A 21427-nucleotide genomic window follows, 5' to 3' on the forward strand; every position below is an offset into this window, starting at 1 on the left:
AATAACAGAAACAAAGCAAGAAAAAAAGCGAGCGAAAACAGCCCGTGCGTGTGCGTTGTTCGTCGAATGAACCGAGGAGACCATGCATGCAAATGGCTGTGCAAGGAGGGGCAGGCGCTGCTTGGAGACTGCCCATGGTACGGTTGGGGTCGGTCTCGTGTTTTCTGGCTGCGCGCATGTGACGTGACTTTTGATCGCTTTTCTGGACATTGTTTTTTCCCCCCTCGCATACTGATCGGCGGAGTGCGTGCTAGGGTCGCGACGTCGGCCGCCCTCGGCGTCTCTTTCACAGTGCTGGAAGCGGGAGCAAGCGCTCGCTCGCGCGTGCGATTCCGCTGAACAGCTGTGCGTATACGCGACATGGCAATCCAAGGACAGAAAAGACGCGGGGATGACGGATGCCCGGCTCAGGGACGCTATTGTAACAGCTGTTTATTATCAACGACGTGTACAGGATTCAGACGCCCGTTGTCACTGCACTGTTGCACTGAGTGTACCTGCAGGACTGCATAAATCATTGAACCTGCAGGACTGCGTGAAGCACTGCGGTTGAGGTTGCTTTGTGCTAAATGTTTAAAAAACTCTCGGGGCAAAGTAACGGATTAAGAAGGACAGAACACAACACATTAGTTGCAAACTAGCAATTTTTTTTTTTTTGCTGATGAGCTGTCACTTTCCTGCTACTTGGCGCCTCGTGTGTTGTGGTTTGCCTTTGCCAGCTAATCCCTTTTTTATCCCGTATGTTTCGTAAACCCTTTCGTAATAAGGCATGTAGACATTAAATTCACCACCCCCGACCATTCCAGTAGGTCCACTGTATTTCAAGGAACGCCAACTAACGTTGTCTGAACATGGAATGCGGTGAACTAATATTCCTATCACACGCCGACGGCACTGACAAGCAGAGTGTTTCCCAAGGAGGCCCTTCTCTGGTTGATTTAATCTGCAAAGACGTACAGTTGCCTGTGATTCTCCAGACGTGTGGACAGCCCGTGAGGCACGGATATGAGCGGTGATAGTCAAGTTGAAGTGCATTTGGTGGCTCTGAGCCCGTTTGTAAGTATCTGGAGCACGCAATGGCACGAACAGCGCAGTCGACACTCCTATTACGTTAACCGATAAGCGACTGAGCCGCACTGACAATATTAAAGGATTTACAGGCCACCCCACTCGCATCCGTTGTGGAACGTAACACAGACACGATACACAACCTTTCGGTGTTTAGGTTGCAGTCGAGGAATCGATTACAAAAAGGTTGCGCAGAGTACGAGCTTATCACGAAATCTACGCCTGATGAAATTGGAGCAACATCTTTTTTGGCTTCTTGCCGAGCACTTGACAGGGATGCTGTAGGAATGCTCTATAGAGCAGGAGCTGCAATGTCCATCTCTGAAGTTGACGCCATTCTTTCTTCTCGGGCGCTCATCATCTGGTTCAAAATTCCACTACAAGCCGCAGTCAGTTCGAAGGCAGCCCATTTTAATTCAGCCAGACGTTGATGTCAGCTGTGAGTTGTGCACAAAAAGTACTGTGGGCCGTGTGTCCTCGCGGTTCCTGTCACGACGAGTGACAGGAGGGACAGGACAGGTGGCAGATGAGGGCAAAGAAAAGAGTGCTTTTGACATAATACCAATTGCAAGAAAACAAAAGACAACCGGTGTGTATTTTTTCTGGCAAATAATGACGCACATGTCTACGTATCAAATCAACGATAGACACCGACGCGGACAATCTGTCCCCTCTAAAGCGCGGAGTTAAGGAGTCGTGCGTTGGAAAGCAAGAGCATCAATAGACCATTTTGCGAAGAGCAGATTTTTCTCCTGGAGAAAGCGCAGCATTTTAACCTTGCTCATTAACGCGTGTTGTGTCCAGAGCAGCGCGTGCAAGCTGTTTATTTCCAAACGCAACCGCTGTTTTCCGATCGGTTTTCTAAGCCGGGAAACAACGCAGCAGTCCAGACAGGTACAGGAGACCGAACGGTGTGAACGTAGACGCCTTGGCTGCTTGCCTGCCTAGCTGGCCATACCAAACACTTTCCTGGTACACACGTACGCACGCGACCGCTGATCACCGGCGTGTGCGTCCGGCGCGCGGCTTGGCATTGGACGAGCATCGAGAACCGGTGTGAGGCGCGTGACACCAGGGGAGGCGGAGTGGCGGCGCCCACAGGAACGATCTACACCCGTCGAGGTCCGATGCCAATGGGGCGTTAGGGGCAGCCGCTATTGATGTATTCTTTTCTTCCTTTCCGCCGCCACTTCGGATAATGTGTATTTTTTCCCCCATTTATGACCTTTACATCTTGGCTTCCTCGTTCGTGTCAGCTTGCGGACGAAGCGGAGGTCTTGGTAGAACGAGAAATCCTTCCGGTGAGCCTCTCTGGTAGCGGTGCCAGGGGAGTTAAAGTGATTACCTTGACTACAGTGCGGATGAAGGGAGCGGAGTCTGGATCGTTAGCTGGCGCCGCCGTGACTAGACCGGTTTCGGTGTTGCGAAGGAGTTAAGCAAACTGATGTCTCTTGGAGATAAAGCAATGCCAAGGGTGGCGAACGTAGATACAAGTCGAAGTTATATAACAGCAGCTGTTCAGCGGACCAACCCGACATCGCGACCGGAAGACCGACTGTTTTCAAATAGAGGCCAGCCGATGTCTGAAATATCACACCGCTTTGGGGTCCATAATTCATTTCCTTTGAGAAGCAAGCGTGCCTCCTATATGACATAGTTTGAAGGGATATGAGTGTTCGTCATTGCTGTGGGGAATCACGTTTTTTTTTTTTCTAGTCGTTACGTCTATACTGCCTGAGAACTGAACTGTCAAAGGTACTACGATATCTAGTGAATGCCGCATGAGTGAGCGGGGAATCGCAAGTGAACGTTTGCACCAGCGCCTTGGGCGTGAATGTTCGCAGAAGGCATCAAGGTCGCCCCCAGATCGCCATTACACCTGCACGCACGTGGAGCTCTCCTGTTTACCAACCATCCATATGTATGACATGGCCTTTGTATCCCGTGCAGAAACCACACCATAGCTCTTTCTCCTGCCCTGATGGAAGACGAAATTGAAAGAGTGGGCTAATTAAGCTCTGTCTTACAGTTTGTTTATCAGTGGAGTGTAGGCTTAGAGCGCGCGAAGATGCCCTCCGGAAGTCTATGGTTGCCTGTGAGCACGTGAAGACAGCACACCGGTGCAAGCCACCACCTCTGGCTCATAGCTTTTATATACGATGCAATAAATTTCTCGAGACAAAATGGGCTCTGCTGGCATCGTCATAACGCCATCCACAGAGAGGTTTGTGAAACCAAGCGATCTGCAGGGCGCTTATTTGTCGGCTAGCTCTGGGTGCCCCTGGGCACTCAATAGGAAAAAGAGGGCGGGTCCCCCGCACTAACTAGGCTTGATCGGTAATTGTTAAACAGTTCTGTCCGCTTGGTGGCAGCAGAGTAGTGAGAAGACCGTGCATCAACATTGCTCGTTGGATTGTTGTTCGCACGTGTCAAGCTCAGAGGAAGTAGGAACGCGAGCGCTCCTCCGACTCCGCTCCTCCCGAGCGACTCTTTCCTGCAGACGACGCAAATAAACTCATAAGTGTCCTTATGCAGAAGTGCTCCGTACTCTCAAGGTCGAAGCGAGCATCCTTCACTCAAAAGTTATTGTGGATTCACGCAGCTGTCTCTATCTCTAAAAGAAGTCTGCAAGAAAACGTTCTTCGCACACCTAAACTGATGCTCCTCATTGCATTAAGTTATGCGCCTGCCTTTATCAATACGCTCAAAGCCCTTTAGTGCAGCGAGAGCACTTGGCGACTCATCAAATCGCGACTCTATTTAAAGCACCAACTTATCTACTTCCTTCTGTCCTTTGAGTTCTATATTAGGGCGAAATGTGGAACCGTATCGAGTACAGCGAAATACGTCTTGAATGAACTTCATGGGGACCTTCAGAAAATTTTCGCTCAAGTGAAGATTAACTGAACTGCAATGACCCCACAGCTCTTCGATGATCTGAGTAAATATATGAGGCAACCAACTTTGATCTCAAAGGCATTTATTTTTCAATACTTAATTGACCTTCGGTATTGCCACCTAAGTGAATTGAGCAACTTCGTCTCCGCTTTCATGTAGCTTTTCTGGTGAAAATTGACTGCACGGCGATATAGAGGCGTTAAACTTCTCTAAACAGGTTAATGCCTCAGTGGCGCAAATTCTTGTGAAGCAATGACTTCGATTAAGGCAACTGCGTTATACGGTACGTGCGGCTACTTCTCATGTCAGCTGCGTAACCATCCCAACCTAAAGTAGCTGCGGTATTTCGCAGTTTCGTATGCGAAAGCAGTGCACTGCGAAGTTCTATAACCTGCTCAGTTTTGCGATTGCAGTCTTCGCAGTTTCAAAGACTATTTGCAGCGTCTGCCTAAATTATTAATTCTCTGCAGGTGCTTTGCAAACCGTTAGATAGACTCAAAATTGCAGTGCACAGAATTTTTTTCAAACTATAACTGACTGGCGCTGGGCACAATGACGTTTTTGTGGGTGGTTTCGCAGAATATTCATTCCACTACCATTTCAATGTAATCATAGCTCTGAAAAAAAAAGGATAATTTTCATACTTCATTAAAGATCATTGCGACGCGTTGTTTCAGTGCGTACTCTGGCACAGCTGCTTAATTGGCTTTCTAGCAGGCCCCTATCCAACGCCCCCCCCCCCCCCCCCGCCCCCTCTCTACTCTTCTGAAATGAAGAACAAATCCCCGTTCTCCTGAAACTGAAAGTGGTCTCGTTGGGAATGAAACACCCTGCAACCACCCCCTGCCCACACCGCCCTCTCCTTTCGAAAAATCACCTTGGACCCTCCCAGAAAAAAATTCAGGGGGCACTTTGGCTCTCTAAAGTGCTGTAAGGTGAAAGCGTTTCCTGGCCACTGTTTGTTTTTATTTACTTTTAATTTTCACATTCTGTTTTTTATTTATTTTTTGCTCCTTTTCTTAATTTTTATTGTTTTTATTTTTATTTCAACATCTTATTTTTATTTTGTTTTTATTTTGTTTATTTTCTTATTTTTATTTTTTTATTTTCCTTTTCTTGACTTTACTCCTTTTATTTTATTTATGAAGCCCATGCATTCACTAGATGCGCCTTTATTCATGCTGGAACCTTGAGCCTTTTCAGCAGTGACGCCGAAAGGCGGACAAATCTGCCGACGCGTCTGTCGACACGGCTGCCGACGCGTCTGTCGACACTCCTGCCGACGCGTCTGTCGACACGGCTGCCGACGCGTCTGTCGACACTCCTGCCGACGCGTCTGCTAACGACAGTATGAGGCATTAAAGGCTTTCGCCTTAATAAATCCTGGCTACGTGCCCTTTTTCCTCGCACAGATATCTGACAACGGCGGCAGTGTTTTCTCAAGCACGCTTCTAGCAAGGTTTTAAGCGCGAGATTCGGAGCAAGGTTTCGGATCGGCCGATACGTATTTACCTCGTAGAGGGCACAAACATCCGTCAAGGTCGGATGTCGAAACGCGCGTTTCGGCGCGTTCCAACGAGGCCTTAGCCTTATTTCACACATCGGAAGAGTCAGCCTTCCCTCCCCTCCTCCCACCCCTCTTTCCCATTAACTGCTGCACATTGCGGACGACCGGTGAGAGGCGTCGCTGTTTTGCACAGCGATCGTCGGAATAATTTAATACGACGCCGGTCTGTCACGCACCAAAGGAAGGTTGCGTGTTGTTGCGGTGCCTAAGTTATGGGCGCTAATACATTTGCTTGCATCAGGGGTCTCAGCCTTCACCTAACCTACGCGGCTCAGTTCCTGCATCGAATAGCGTGTGCATGCTGTTATCACGCAGAAGATACTAAGCAACTTTTAATTCAATGTCCACGCAAGACGGATGCTTCGCCGTGCAGCACAGAGGATTGCAACACGACACTTGTTTCTTAGCTTCTGCTTCTGTGAGAAAAAAGTAGAACAAAAAGTTTTGCTTACTGTTAAATAATTCTATCTGGAAACAAATATGTTCACGCATTACTGATTTTTACCGGCTCTTTATGGGCTCACTACGGACTGTACATTTCAGCAGCGTCTGCATTTCCTACGCAGTGCAGATCAAGTTCATTTATATAGCTTGCATAAAATACGTGCAGAGGGCTGTGCGTTTTTTTTTTTTTTTGCGCCGTCCTGTCATTAAGTGTTCCCACCGTTACGTATAGCTAGCGTCTAGGTATCAGAGTAGCCGGTTTCCTTTGATGAACGATACATCTCCCTTTTATTTTCAAGTATTTCTCTCGCCCAATAGCACACCCCTGTTTAGCAGTGCCACGAATTAAAAGGCGAATGAGATATTCAGGTACAGGTACGTGAAATGTGAAAGGAATGAGTTAATGAATATTCAAGGCCCACTTTTTTTTTTTACTTGTTGCCTTTGGAAAGCCATGAAAGATGTCTTGCATGCAGGAAAACTGTTTTCGAAAAAACGAAACGTATTTTTCGCATTAACGGTTGCGAAGTACCCGTTTATCTTAAGAAAATAAGGTGTCTTCTTTGGTACTGCATCGACCTATAAGCACGCATGCACACACACAGTCTGACTTACGAATGCATAGTTCGTAGTAGTTCGAGAGGCCTTCCTCTATTGCTGCTCTGCGCATTTTGGCTTTAATCGCAATAACGAATAAAAAATGAATTGCCTAGCCCAGCTAACTCCCCGCGCTTGCGGCCTGTTGTTAAGTTTGCTGTACAAGACTGCATCCAACCGTGATCACTGGTTCTTGAAACCTGTCGTCGCCCTCTAAACGATGGCAGTTTGAGACTGAACACTATAAAAACGAAAAAGATAAGTGTGATACTATGTGTTCCTAATTATAGCTTGCGACTCCTAGCTAGAAGTGAATGAAAAATTCACACAAACGAATTTTTTTAGTAAAGAAAAAGGGCTAAAATGAATATTTGTTGTCTGTGTAACACTACTTTACTGCCCCGCCGCGGTGGCTCAGTGGTTACGGCGCTCGGCTGCTGATCCGAAAGACGCGGGTTCGATCCCGGCCGCGGCGGCTGAAATTCGATGAAGGCGAAATTCTAGAGACCCGTGTACTGTGCGATGTCAGTGCACGTTAAAGAACCCCAGGTGGTCGAAATTTCCGGAGCCCTTCACTACGGCGCCCCTCATAGCCTCAGTTGCTTTGGGACGTTAAACCCCAATAAACCAAACCAAACCAAACTACTTTACTGCAGTGGCGTCCAATCGCTCCTGCAGTATTCATTCTCATATTGAGATTTTTCACCAGTCTTGCAGTGTTATACTCCATCTCACGCGCAGAAGGACTCCTGTTTTTGCAAACGGTTGCTTTACACTGGCGCACGCGCACAAATTATTCGAGACTCGATACGGTCATTGTTTTTACGTCGGTTCGTAACGCAACACTCGCAATGCCCGGTTCACTTAGACGAAGAATCATTTAGGACACTTTTCCTTGTTGTTTCGTGGAATCAAGTAGAAGTGGAATTTCATCAAGCTACGTTAATGGCGATAGGTTTTTTTATATTTTATTACGCATCGTTATGAACGGCAAACGCTTAACTAAACCACGACGAGCTTGCCAAGAACGCAAACGTCCTCTCGAGGCTGATTTTCGTTTTCTGCACGTAAGGGCTTGACGAACTCTTTGCGCGGAGAATTTTGTTACAGATGAACACGACGAGAATAACAACCAGCGAACTTACTCAAGTGGCGAAAAGAGAAAGCGGGACCAAAACGGAAAATGCGTTGATAACGAAACGCACATTCACTAAAGGTGTGTAACGTTATAAAATAAATTTTTCCACTTCAGTGCATAATTGGAATGAAATCCACATCGCATCTGAGACTAGACTAGAATAATCTAAGGTAGCAAACCCTCGAAACGAGTACTTTTTATTACCTGAAATGCGTGGTTCACAAAAAAAAAAACGCAGAGAAGGCTGCTTAAGCAAGACTATAGTGGCGTTAGGCACGAAAAAATAGCTCTTATTCAGAGGAAACCAAAAAATCTTAAGCAAAGAAAGGAGCGCGGACTAGATTCTAGCGAACAGCAGTTAGTAATGAACTGGGTGCAGTTGCATGTTTTTCTTTTTATTCTTCTCTCGCTAAGGAATCGCGTGTGTTCGGGCTGCTTTCTGCGTTCTTGGAAGTTTCCTTTTAGTGACCAACCTTTATCTGCTCGCTTTTCTCAAAGCGAAGCAAAGTTCTTGCGCAACAGGGGCTTTCGCGACGGCCACTGTGGTAAGGTTGCCGGCCGTATTAATGTGGAACATGAGAATTCATCTGAACTTAGCGGATTCATAACGGTACAGTGGCGGGGATTTTGTTAGCAGGTTTTTTCGCTGACTTTGTTCATGAGATCAAACGGAACGCGCAACATTCTGCGCTGGTATAGTTGTGGAGACTACGCGATACCCCTTTTAACTGCATAAAGGACAAGCTCTATTTCTTGACTTGGCAGGCCTCAAGCAGGTTGATAATAAAAAATTCAACTGCAGCGGATGTGGTATGCTATTCACAAAAACGAATCAAATGTCGCAGTCCAGTTGCGATATTTCATGTTCTTGAAAAAAAAAAAAGTACATTATTAACAACGTTGAAATTCGGGCTTGTTGGTTCATGCTTCGGAGCAATAGCGCAAACAGGACAAGGGACAAAAGAACGAGCAGACACACACAGCGCTATTATTAACCTACATTATTAACCTACGCAAGTTCATCATTGATATCATTTCTATATATTTTACTCAGTATTTCCAAGGCCCTGTAGTTGATACCGTTGACTGCCCATAACATTAAATTCCATTGTATTCTAAAACAGTTAGGTGAAACTCGCAATGAAGAAGAAGAAACGCTCAAATAAAGTGAACAACTATGAACAAGAACTGCACATATCGCGTCCTATGCTGTGCTGAGACGTGTGAGCAAGCCCAGACACAGCTGAACTTTTTTTCAGTGCGATGCCCGTGACTGTTATCAGCCTTCGATGGCGAACCTCTCTCGAAAATTGCCTCTCGCGGCCTCTGCACGGTTGCCTAAGAGGATCTGGGTTGTGTTCCTGCCACAGAGGTAACGTTGGAGAGCAGCTGCACTGCTTGCAGTCGACTGCAGCCGCATCGGCTGGCGTAATCTCTACCGCAGCGAGCACCATAGACTCTTCGCAGGAACCAGGCTTACCTTTGTAACATGTAGCATGGTCTGGTTGCATCGCAAGAGGGCTGCGCTTTACAACCAAGCTAGCATTTTCACCGTGCGTTTTTGTCGTTTATGCGGTCTTGCCAACTTTTTGCTTTCATTTCACGAAGGCACTGCGAATGCGTGCTGCTGTTGTCGCTACTGCAGCAGCTACCGACGGTTGCATAGTGGCTGCGGCGTCCTGCTACAGCGTGAGCGTAGGTCGCGAGTTCGATTCTTGGCCACCGCGTTGACGTCTCGTCTCAGAGGAGGCGAAGTACAAGTACGCCATGTGTATTAACGTTAAAGTGACCCGTTGAAGGAGCCGGAGTAGTTCCGGACTCTTCGCGCATGGAATACTCCATCGTGACTCAGTTTTTTTTTCTTTTTTCATCAACAGGGCACGACAATGCGACCGTCATAGAACGCTGCATCTCACCCGAAAGACCCTGTTGTCCTGCTGCAGTCGGATACAATTTAAGAGTCACGGAGCAGATCCCTCTCAAAGGAGGCCCTCAGCCAATGAAGTCGACCCATTTTCGTGGCGTCGCTGTTAATTCGATTAATCCGTGGTTGATCCCTTTGCTCCAGCTAGCTCCATGTGACGTCACGCTATCGTCACTCAAGGGGATTAATTAGCATCGAAGTCATGAGAATCGGTCAACGCCACTGGCTGGGGCCTTTACATTGAGGGAAATTTGCCGCTTCGTCCTTGTGTTGTATCCGACTAAAGCAGACGCGGTATCATCGAGAATGGTAATGGTGACATCCCGTTAGTCAACGCCTCACGCCACTTCTCTGCTGTTTTCGTGGCTGTAATCTAGTGTTCGCAGCGAGAGCGCCTGCCAACTAGCTCTCAACTTTCCGTTCTGCTGTAATCTCGTCTCTGTCTCGTCTCATGTCTCGACGTGACTTAACCCGTCTCTCACCACGTCGTTTTTTGTCTCGCCCTGATCTCCGACTCTCGTTTCCGTCAGCCTTCTTGCTTATATCACGTGGATTCGTTTCTCTCTCGTCCAACTTGCGCCTCAAACAAGAAATATGCGTGCTGATGCCTCGCACGACGTTATAGCATGATAGCTTCACCAAATGTAAAAGAGGTGTGCTGCTCGGAGGCTTTAAATTTCTAGATAGCCCTCATCTATTTCAAAATGAAATAGCGAAGTGTCACTGGGTTCCCCACCCTAGAAACAATACTCCAACGTTTACGTTAACGAGCGGCAGAACGCAGTGCTGCGAACTAATACAGTCCTATATCCGCTGCCGCTAGAAATAGGTGTAGCTGTTGTTAATAGGCACTGACTTAACGCCTGTCAGTGCGATTTTGCAAGTTGTCCGCACAACCAGACGCGAAAAAAGAAAAAAAAAAAACATTCGTAGCTTGTAACAACTGGGAATTTGGTGAATATTCCGTTGAGAGAGCTTCTTTGGTCTTGAATCGCTCGAAGTAGTTACAACTTCTTCCACTCGCAAGCAACGTTCTCGGGTAAGGGTAGAATAAGGTTACAGCGAAAACAAAGATTGTGCGCGTTTAATCCCCAACGCGTCACGCGAAGCTCGTTTCCTCTAGGTAACGTATCCGACACCGCGTGAAGAACGCAAGAGTGACAGTATAGGTTCCTTCCTTCCTCCTCTCTTTCCTATCAGGAATGATCGAGGCCAAATAGAGATAGAGCGCCCTGAGTGAAAATAAGACGGAGGAAGACGACAACGAAACCTTTCGCCGTAAACATGGTGCTGGCAGAAAAATATACTCGGCTCCGAAACGTGTCTCCACGTATAGATACGCAACGATGCCCACCTGCTGCAAGGCTGTCTGCTGCTTGGGGCTGAGATCCCCGACGTGTCCGCTCATGGTGACTGCGAAGACTTCGACTCCGGCCTCTCTCGGGGACACCAACAACCACTACAGGCAAGGGGAACCCTCAGGTGCGCGCCCAGCCGACCTGCAGCGGCGAAGAAAATCACACGACGGTGTCTCCAAAAGCTCGCAGCCGGGCGCTCCTAGCCTTCGGCCGTTCCTCGCAGGTGGCCCCTTTCTCGTCCGGCGCCTTCCCGTTCCGACGTCGCCGCTATCGAGTCCAGCGCGATGTTGGCCGCTCGAAGAGATCGAAGAAGAGGAGGTCACGAGTCACAAACAACCGCACACGGGACGCCGCCGGCCACAGAAGCGATTAGCACCGGCGCTGGTTCTTCGTCACTCCACCGGTGACCACACGACGACGTCTGCTACGAGTGCTAGTATCGATACGGCAACAGTGTGGGTTCCAAACGGCATGCTCCGGTGCTGCCGCACGCGACGGAAGAGAAATTATGTCGTCTGCACTCGCACGCGCGATCGTTCGCCCTCTCATAGAGAAACGCGAGCCGCGTCGGTGGGGAAGAGAAAGGGGGAGGGAGAGAGAGGGGTGAGACACGAACTAAAGGAAGAACGACTCCTTTCGCTCTCTCTCTTTCTCTGTTCTCTCTCGTTCTATCCTTCTATCGCTCGCATCGAGGAAGCCGAAAGCACAGGCCGCGGTGTGGAGAGTGCGGAGAGAGTGGTTTCGCGCAGGAGACTTGCGGACGATACAAGCGCGTCTGGCCGGAGCGGGAAGGGGAATAAACAGAGAGAGAGGGCGGGGTGTACTGGGGAGAGCCCGTAGCAAGCAGGCAAATACACGCTACGTGCGCTCTATAAAGCTAACTGGAGAAGGAATCCGCGTGCCACCGGTATCTCGGAACCAAAAAAGAAAGATTAACACTCAGTGAAAACGAAACCAGTATAGAATGTGAGAGCGAATGGGGCTTTTCCCTCTCTGCTGAAGGGCGAAACGACCCGAGAAACGGACGGGGTGAGAGCTCAAATTGACGCTCGATGTGCACGGCTGGGCGGTGGTTCGAGCAATGGTGAAACAGGTCCCGTCACTCCGCCGCAGGCGGACCACTTTAAGTGAAAGTGCGCTGCACTCCGAGCGCCAAATCTGGTGCGGAAGCCAAATGAGGATTTCTTCGTTTCAAACTTTCCCCCGCCGTGGATAGCGTGCAATGGATCTTTTTCTAATAGCTCCCTGCGTGTAAACTGGCAGACAAATTAGCTGCGCGTGTTTTTCCAAGAACAGCGTGTGCGAAATCGACGGCGCGATTGACTGCGGCACAGTATTTCGCAAATTTCACGTATGGTGTAGCCGGCACGCGGCCGCATCCGGAACCATCAGAAAGATGATAGTACCGATGGACAGTGCTCGGCTTCGTCCGGCGTGTCCTGTCCAAGGTCTGGGTACTTATTTCTGTAGCGAAGCGCTTTCGTGTGTCGTATAGTGTTGTGCTGGGTTTAGTGGCGCATAAGCTTTTAAGGCTATCATGCGCCGAGCTCAAGGTATTGAAAAATTGTTTTTATGCGAAGCATACTGCTTTAGCTACCACTTCAGCCCTTCACCGTGGTTATGCGCCTCCAAATCACGTGATACACGACGTCACACCACGTGACACGATGACGTCACGACAGTAGAGAAACGGGGGCCCACCTCGCGCCGTCGCTGTGGTTGTGCGCCTCCAAATCACGTGATACATGACGTCACACCACGTGACACGATGACGTCACGACAGTGGAGAAACGGGGGCCCACCTCGCGCCGTCGCTGTGGTTGTGCGCCTCCAAATCACGTGATACATGACGTCACACCACGTGACACGATGACGTCACGACAGTGGAGAAACGGGGGCCCACCTCGCGCCGTCGCTGTGGTTGTGCGCCTCCAAATCACGTGATACATGACGTCACGACAGTGGAGAAACGGGGGCCCACCTCGCGCCGTCGCTGTGGTTGTGCGCCTCCAAATTACGCGACACGATGATGCTTCGCATTCTCCAGGCTTAACCAAGTTAAGCCTCTGCCATTTTTTGCAGAATTTTACAAAAATGTGAAAAAACGGTGGTGTAGAGGGTCTAAAAGTTAGTTCGTACTACCTAATAATGAGAAAGGAAAGATAATTTAGAAATGGCTAAAAGTTCAGCGACCAACCTTAGCTTAGCAAAGATCTCGAGCCTCCCATAAACAAATAAAGACCTCAGCTTTCTTCTCAGGAGTGAGAAAGTGGGTGAGGTGTATCGACTGTGTGTCGCGAAGCACAGGGTCAGAATATAGAGCTTTTCAAGGACACCTGCTTCCATTAAAAAGCTAAACACATATAGAGTATCGACAGGCGCATCTTCATCTGATATCAGCGCTGGATGAAAAAGAATGTTTTCGTTATAAAATGGAGTAAAATATTTTCTCAGTGAGTCAAGTTCTGTGCATGAGAATAAGACGTGGTATACTGTAAGTTCATCTGCGCACTTCTCACAAACAGGCGTGCCTTAGTTTATTTTCAGTAGGAAATTGCCGGTAAGGTGTGCCTGTCCAATATGGAGACAGCAAAAAATTAGTTACGTGAAACTACATCACTTGTTAAGTTCCTAGATATCCTTCAAAAGTAATTAAATTATATTGAAAACTACTGCTTTAAAAAGTAATGAAATCACATTACAATTACTTCCCAAAAGCAATGAAGATTACTTTTAATATACTTTACGCATAAACTGTTACACATTGTTCACAGTTCTTACAAAATTTTCAGATTTCTTTGCACCGCCACTGAGCTTGAAAGTGAGAGTCGAAAATTTTGCCCCCCTTTAAAGAAAGGTAGCCCTAGTCCACTGAACGGTCGCTTTGCTGCCGCAGATGAAATAAGCATATTCAGAAAATTTGCATAAGTGCTCACATCCCTCTTTGATCAGAAGTTCGCAGTCAACCCTCTCGATTTAGAAGAATTTGGCTCCCGCGTAAACAGCGGGAGTGTATCGACTGCTTGTTTACGCTCATCGTCCCGGAAATGGGCACCGGGGCGCAAACAACCTCCTAATTGTTATGCTGTTCAATTGATTCGTTCTGGAGGTACGTTGGCCGAAATAAATTGCATGTCTTGTTGACGCTGTCTTCTATGCTGCCCTTGAGTTATAAATAGGGCTTAAGATCCGGCCACACACCAAGTCTGTTAGATGTCATTTGAGACGTCTAAGTGCGGCGACACGACAATGTAGTACATAAAGCAGTCTAGATGGAAGTACTCGCTCAAGCACTCGCAGTGCATCGGTGGGAAGGAGCAGTACGGCGTGACATGGTCATGCATCCTTATAAAAATGGTTATAGGCAGTATATAGACATCTTATAGACTCTGTTGCCTTTCATAGATATTTCTTTTTGTCTATTCATAGTCTATGGATTGTCTGTAGAAAAATGTATACTAAAATGATATCGCCATAAATCTATACATTGTCTATAAAGTGTCTATAGCATTTGTATTGCCTATAGACTATAAATGGACTTCATTCTATAAAGTCTATAGACTCTCATGGAAAAGTCCCAGAGAACAGTCTATAGACTGTCTAAAATATTTTTAATGGTGGAGCTCTCCTGGTGGCTCTGCGGTGCATCTGTGTGTACGACCGTACACAGTGCTGGAAGATGCGTAGCACTCCTATAGACTCTTCAGCAAGGCGGTGCCGATGCCCGCGTGCACATTGCATCTGGTCCCTGTGCACCACTTCACTGCAGTGCTGGCTACTGCTGGCCGCGTGTTTTTCTTGCTTGGTAGACGCTCAGCACTTCAAACGCAAGGTCAAAACATGGCCGATACAAGGAGGAGCACGGACTCATTGCTCAGCAAAAGTAATTTCGCTACAGACGGAAACAACTCAAGAATGAAGCGGCTTTTAGCCGTCAAAGGACCTGGACCCCCTTCAAACCAATGACTTCGGTCGATTTTCATGACCCTGCTAGCGTGAGGGAGTGGCAGATGAAAGGTCACTCCCTTTTCAACTGCCGCTCCCTGTATTGTCACGCTAGCAGGGCGTTGAGAACCGGCCGACGCCATTGGCTTGAAGGGGGTCCTTTGAAGAGGATATGCCGCTTCGTTGTTGAGTTGTATCCGACTATAGTAATTAATTACTTTTGCCATGAAATTACTGCAGCAAAACAAATCATTAAATTACTGCATTACATCACTAAATTACCAGCCAAGGAAATTAAGTACATTAAAAATTAACCATAAAAGTAAATTAATTACTGCAATTTCATTATAGTAAGTTAATCACCAGAAAAACTAGCAACTCTGTATACGCAGTATATCTTATGACCTCGAGCGTACCAGCAGCTTGGAAGAACGCTAACATTTTCTTCATTCACAAGAGAGCAGACATCAAGGGCATGAAAAATTACAGACCGATCAGATTACAGTCCGTTGCCTACAAGGTATTTACTAAGGTAATCGCAAACAGAATCAGGGCAACCTTAGACTTCAATCAACCAAATGATCAGGCAGGCTTTCGTAAAGGATACTTGACAATAGACCACCTTCACAATATCAATCAGGTGACAGAGAAATGCGCAGAATACAATCAACCCCTATATACAGCTTTCATTGAATACGAGAAAGCATTTCACTCTGCGGAAACCTCAGTAGTCACGTAGGCATTGCGGACCGAGGGTGTAGAAGAGTCATGTGTAAAAATACTGGAAGGTATCTATAACGACTGCACAGCTCCCATAGTCCTTCATAAAGTCAGCAATAAAATTCCAATAAGGAAGGGTGTCAGGCAGAGAGACACGATCTTGCTAATGCTATTCAGCGCCTGTTGAGGTGAATAGAAATGGCGAGATCGTGCCTCCCTGCCTGACATCCTTCCTTATTGGAATTTTATTGCTTTACAGGAGGTGTTCCGAGGCCTGGATTGGGAACAGTTGGGGATAAGAGTTAACGGAGAATGCCTAATTTGCGATACCTCTTCGTTAGCATTCACGCGTCTGCCCCATAGGTGAGTACCGCTAAGATAAGCGGTTATGTACTTTTCTCTTGAGAGATTGTGGTAAGCTACCATATATAATCTGAGAGCCTGCCAAATGCTCTCCAACCCATTCCTATTCTATAGTAATTTCACTCTTGTGATCCGGGACCACGGTCACTACCTGCGCTACTCAGACGTAATCGTTTACCACTTCCAGCACCAAGCTACCAATTGCAAGCTGCTTTTTCCTTCCGAGACCATTGAACATTACCTTTGGTTTTCTGCACATTAATTTTTAGATTCTCGGAACTGCTCTGCTTGTCTAACTCATTGATGGTGTTTTTCAGTTCATCTTTTGGGAGACTTAACAAGGCAATGTCATCAGCGAAACCAAGAGGAAGAAATGGGCTTGGGCAGGGCATGTAATGCGAAGGCGAAATGACCTATGGTCTTTAAGTGTAACCGACTAGATTCCAAGGGTAGGCAAGCGTAGCAGGGGGCGGCAGAAAGTTAGTTGGGCGGATGAGATTAAGAAGTTTGCGGGGATATGGTGGGCGCAGCTGGCACAGGACAAGGTTAATTGTAGTGACATGGGAGAGGCCTTTGTCCTGCACCGGGCGTAGTTAGCCTGATGACGATGATGGTGAAACCAGCTTGTTGGTACCAAGGGACATAGGCGAGGAGCGTATGAATTAGCTTGGAAGCTTTCAAAGCGCAGTAATGGAGTCTAGTTTGAATAAGCAGACTCCCATAGAGGGCTTCCCTTTAAAACATTTCTTAGACAGTCTATAGACAGAATCTATAAAGTCTATAACTGTCTATTGGCCAATACTAGAGAACAGTCTATAGGCAATACAAATGCTACAGGCAGTCTATAGATTTATGGCCATAAAATTTTAGTAGATTTTTTCTATAAAAAGTCCATGAGGAGACAAAAAGAAATACCGATAGGAAGGCAATAGAGTCTATAAAAAGTCTATAGACTGTCTATAGACCATTTTTATAAGGGTTACACTGTCATACTGCGTTTTTGGCTGTCACACGGCAAGTGCACTTACTACGAATTTTGAATTCGTCGAACGTCTTTCCATGCACCTTGGGACAGATGTACGCAGTCTAATTGCGACTGTTTGAATTGCACAGTGCAGCATTAAATCAAGAGGGATACGCCGCGGATGCAATAATTATTATTACTTTTTCGACACAATCACCTTCTATAAACTTTCGGTGGTGGGTATATGCTCTTTACACGCTTAGGTTTTCTTTTTTCTGGACGTCTTCCATAATCCATCCTCCTCTCCTCCGCAAGTGATCAACTCTGCTTTGTCCTTGCGCGCAATTTTACGAGAGACTGCAAGGACCGCCAAACAGAGGAAACAGTGAAAAGAAAGGAAACTGAGTTGATTACGTGAGAACACAAAGAGACCCTTGTGAGTCTCCTCCAGTGGCCCCCGATTCGCCTTCGCGCGAAGGGATAATATAGCAGACAATGACGTCTAAATACCTCATCTGCAAGGTCCTATCGTGAGGAAGTGCCCCAATGAAGCACTGTCTTTCCGTTCTGTCGGATGTTATTTTCCTAATGGACTTGCAGGCTGTTCTTTCCTGCATTTTTGTTTTCCTTCATTCACGTAACTACTGAATAGTTGTCCATGCATGGACACGCGAGACAACCTTGCTTAATTAATTATTCTGCTCTAGCTACCGCCCGCGTGCTTGTGCAAGTACACGAGAGGAAAAAAGCTACCAGCAATAAGCGTTTATACAGTAGCATTCAGCGCATGCGTATAACCTCGTCGCCATCGTTTTCACTGGGTATACCCTGTATAATTGCGCACCAGTTTGTCGCGCACGTGTTCTTGCACGGACGACGTTGTATGGACCGACGACGCTTCGGACTATTGAGAATAATTACGTGCAGTGCTAACATCTTTTACGACCACGTAGATGCTCACGTGGTCCCCACACGTCGTCTGGCGCTGATGAGTCAGGGATTAAGTGCATTATGAGCAGCGCTGACAACTTACGGCGCCACAGATATGTCCACAGATCGGCCACGCACGCCTCTTCAGGCTAGACGAAGTCAGCACTGCTCTTATACTTCATCTCACAAGTTGTCTGCAGCATCGTTGAAGGTAGAGCTCTCTCGTACAGTCAGGACCAAAGATGACTACAAATAGTTCCTCAAATATTTGTGCAGTGTTGTGATTATTTTCAAACGATTAGTGCAGTAATTGAAAAAAGTAGCTCAGGATTGTGTGTTGAGAGTACAGCGAGCGTTTCACTCCCTGGTTATATTAGCAAAGAAAGCCCGCTCGAGCACAGCACTGCGGATGCCTGCTGCAAAGTTGTGCTCCGCCATTAGCCGACTGAATCTCCTGCACGCAGAAGCCGGACACTGGTATGGCGAACTATAGCCGGGTACAACTTAAGTCTGCAGTGAAACTCCGCTTACATGCAGGACCGCCGCAAAGAATTTCTTCGCAACAAAAAATTGTAAAATTTTTCTTGTTACCTAAACAAGAAATCAATCACAAGAAACAAAGTTATTAGTTCTAGAATTCTGACACCTGGCTTGTTTAGTATACAGGGAGTACAAAGTTAGACTGCTGCTGCTGGTGATGATGATGATCTTTCAACATTCTCAACGTTTCCTTTGTGAATGTGCTCGTCGTAAAACAAACGTAGCAGGAGTAACTAAAGCTCAGAAATGCATGCGGCGCCAACTATTTAGATATATGACTGTGCGAAGGTCGGCAGCCCTAATGAACATATAATCTGCTTCAGCGAAGACCTCTCAGTCTTCAGCGTCGCCTACCGCAGCATGTGTAACATTACCGTCTGTGTGAATAGCGTGATTTTTTTCGGAAAGCTTAATTATTCTTGATTATCCTCGACACCTATATCCGCTATCTTCTTCTTTAAGGCTCTGCAACCGGAGTGTTCTTGCGCAAGTAGGCGGAGGGTTAGCTGGATTCATCGCAAACGCTCCTGTGCAAAGCATTAATGATGTGTGCATAATCCTTCAAAGTGAAACGTGGCTCAAAGTATAAAAATGCACACACACCACAGCCAGAGCACAATACCAGTCAAATCTATGAAAGTTTATTCGCCAAACAAGCCGCTGCTCTTCACGTTTTTGGGACTTTAAAAAGAGGTCATTTGCGCTCTTGACCTGTTCTTGGACACCGGCTAGTCCATCCTACTTCATAAGTATGATAGAAACGCCGCTTGGTAAGCATCAGAAACAGAGAAGCAGGAATGAACATGAACTAAGAGGCATTCCAAGGCGAGAAGCAGTAGAAGGAAGCGGAGGGCGGGCGGCCTCACTTCAAGTGCGGGCGACGAAAGTGCCACCGCTTCCTTCTAAAGCCGGCACGCGATGAACAATAGAAGCAGCCGCAGATAGCATTAATATAATATTCTAGTACACTGCAACTATAGTGCCTAGAATATACTATACTGTAACAGTAGTGCTCTTTCCTTCCCAGTGATGGAGGCACCAGTCGCGGGTTGAGGGGAATGGAGGAACACGTTTTCAAGCGCGTGTCGTTCTCATTGGCGCCACCGCCTTTATAGCGCTGCAAATAACTTGAGATAGAGCATACAGCTATTTTTTAAAGTAAGCCAAAAAGGCTACTGGGAAGGAATTTATAAAAGTCACTACCCTTCGCATCCCTTTTCCTCAGGGCAAATCTTGTAGTTGTGACTTCTGGGAAAAAAACAGTGCTGCGACGAGGGACAAATAAAATAGAAGACAACAGGACCGGCGCTGTCTTCTTCTTTCTTTGTTCCTTGTCTCAGCTTTGTTTTTTTTCCCAGCAGTATGTACCAACTAGTTCAACTCTCCGTTTTATTGTAGTTGTGACTTGCGGCCGCTAGAATGGCGCGCTACTGAAAAAATGCCCATTCCTATGCTCACTGAAAGTGAATTTACATTACGTATCAGTTATTACATATCGCAGTTTTTTTTTAGAGTTTAAAGTGACATAAACACCAACTACTCGCTGCAGCCGTAGCTCGGTTGATGAAACCGCAGCCGAAACCGCATCGAGAAGAAATTAAAGTAAAAATACTTATTGGTCGCATGCGAATATCATGTGGTGATCCATGTATTTTTATGTGTAACGCCTAATTTGGAAGAAGAAAACACGCAACTAAAATCTAGTGTGTATAGTCTTCTAACGTGCGCTGACATCGCAAAGCACACGGTTGTTTTCGCACTTCATCTCCATCGAAATGCCGCCGTGGCCGGGATATTAAGATTGTTACAAATTCTCTGCGCGACTGCTGATGTCTATTCAAAGAAAGCACTTTTCTGTAATATGTAAAAAAATTGGTGTAAGGGCTGACTATACGGTGCACTTTTTTCAATAACATGACTGGTTGAATTAACGTGGTCTATTTTCCAGTGCACTTTGCGAAAACCAGTTTGTACGATTGGTTCATTGAAACTTGCTCTAGATTTCATTACGTTAACTATAATGGTAGTAGACACTGTAAGCAACGGAGAGTAAGCTAATGGCTATATATTTCTTCAAGACATTAGCAATACAAAATAAGTTATCTTAGCCATCTCCCGAGCTTGCTGTAAGCTTGAGCTGATGACGTGTCAACAGGGTGACAATTTGGTTGTTTTGGTTTATTGGGGTTTAACGTCCCGAAGGAACTGAGGCTATGAGGGACGCCGTAGTGAAGGGCTCCGGAAATTTCGACCACCAGGGTTTCTTTAACATGCACTGACATCGCACAGCACACGGGCCTCTAGAATTTCGCCTCCATCGAAATTCGGCCGCCGCGGCCGGGATCGAACCCACGTCTTTCGGGTCAGCAACTGAGCGCCGTAACCACTCAGCCACCGCGGTGGAGCTGTCAACAGGTTGAGAAGGTTTTCTTGGGCGCAATATGTCCGCCCTTCAACACACCTGCATTTACTGAATGCTCGGCTGCTGCTTTATTTTTTTTTTTTAAATTCTAGATGTTTGCCAATACGCATAAGCCTGCTGCTTTCTTCCTCTGTTCGTCGTCTTCTTCTTCATCCTCTGTACTGCTTTCGTTACATCCTCTTTCTTTAGAGGGAGGCTGATGACAAGCTGAAGTTAGGCTGCATCGATGGACATCGCCGAACACAATGGTTGTTCACAGGAACAACCAGTGCTTGCCGGCGAAGCCGACGTCATCAGGAATGTTGTAGTCCAGGTTGACCTGTCGGCCGTGACATCAACGTGCATTCCAGAGCTGATTCTAACGCCAGCACAAAATCGTTTGTGATTAATTATGAACGCTGGGGACCGGTGTTTTGAGCCCATTTTCATGATTACTGGGCCTGCAGGGCTCTTTCAAGGCAAAAATAAAAAATAGACACACACATGCTTTCTGCCTGATCCCATTTAACGGGAGCTGACATTGCACAGCCAACGGGTACCTTTTGCGTT

At 46.8% G+C, this 21427-nt stretch overlaps 1 protein-coding gene across 1 annotated transcript in view; it reads right to left on the reverse strand.

Moving 5' to 3' along the window:
* The window catches only part of LOC149363279 (SEC14-like protein 2), a 61666-nt gene extending 50125 nt beyond the window's left edge, over positions 1 to 11541 (reverse strand). The window contains exon 1 of the mRNA XM_089573426.1: positions 10991 to 11541. Coding sequence (XP_089429552.1) covers positions 10991 to 11044 — 54 coding nt within the window. The 5' untranslated portion in view covers positions 11045 to 11541. The remainder of the gene's footprint in view (positions 1 to 10990) is intronic.
* Positions 11542 to 21427: the final 9886 nt, after the last annotated feature.

This window comes from Amblyomma mixtum, chromosome 2 (assembly GCF_055824585.1).
Source record: "Amblyomma mixtum isolate Tamu chromosome 2, ASM5582458v1, whole genome shotgun sequence".
Taxonomy (NCBI): Eukaryota; Metazoa; Arthropoda; class Arachnida; order Ixodida; family Ixodidae; genus Amblyomma; species Amblyomma mixtum.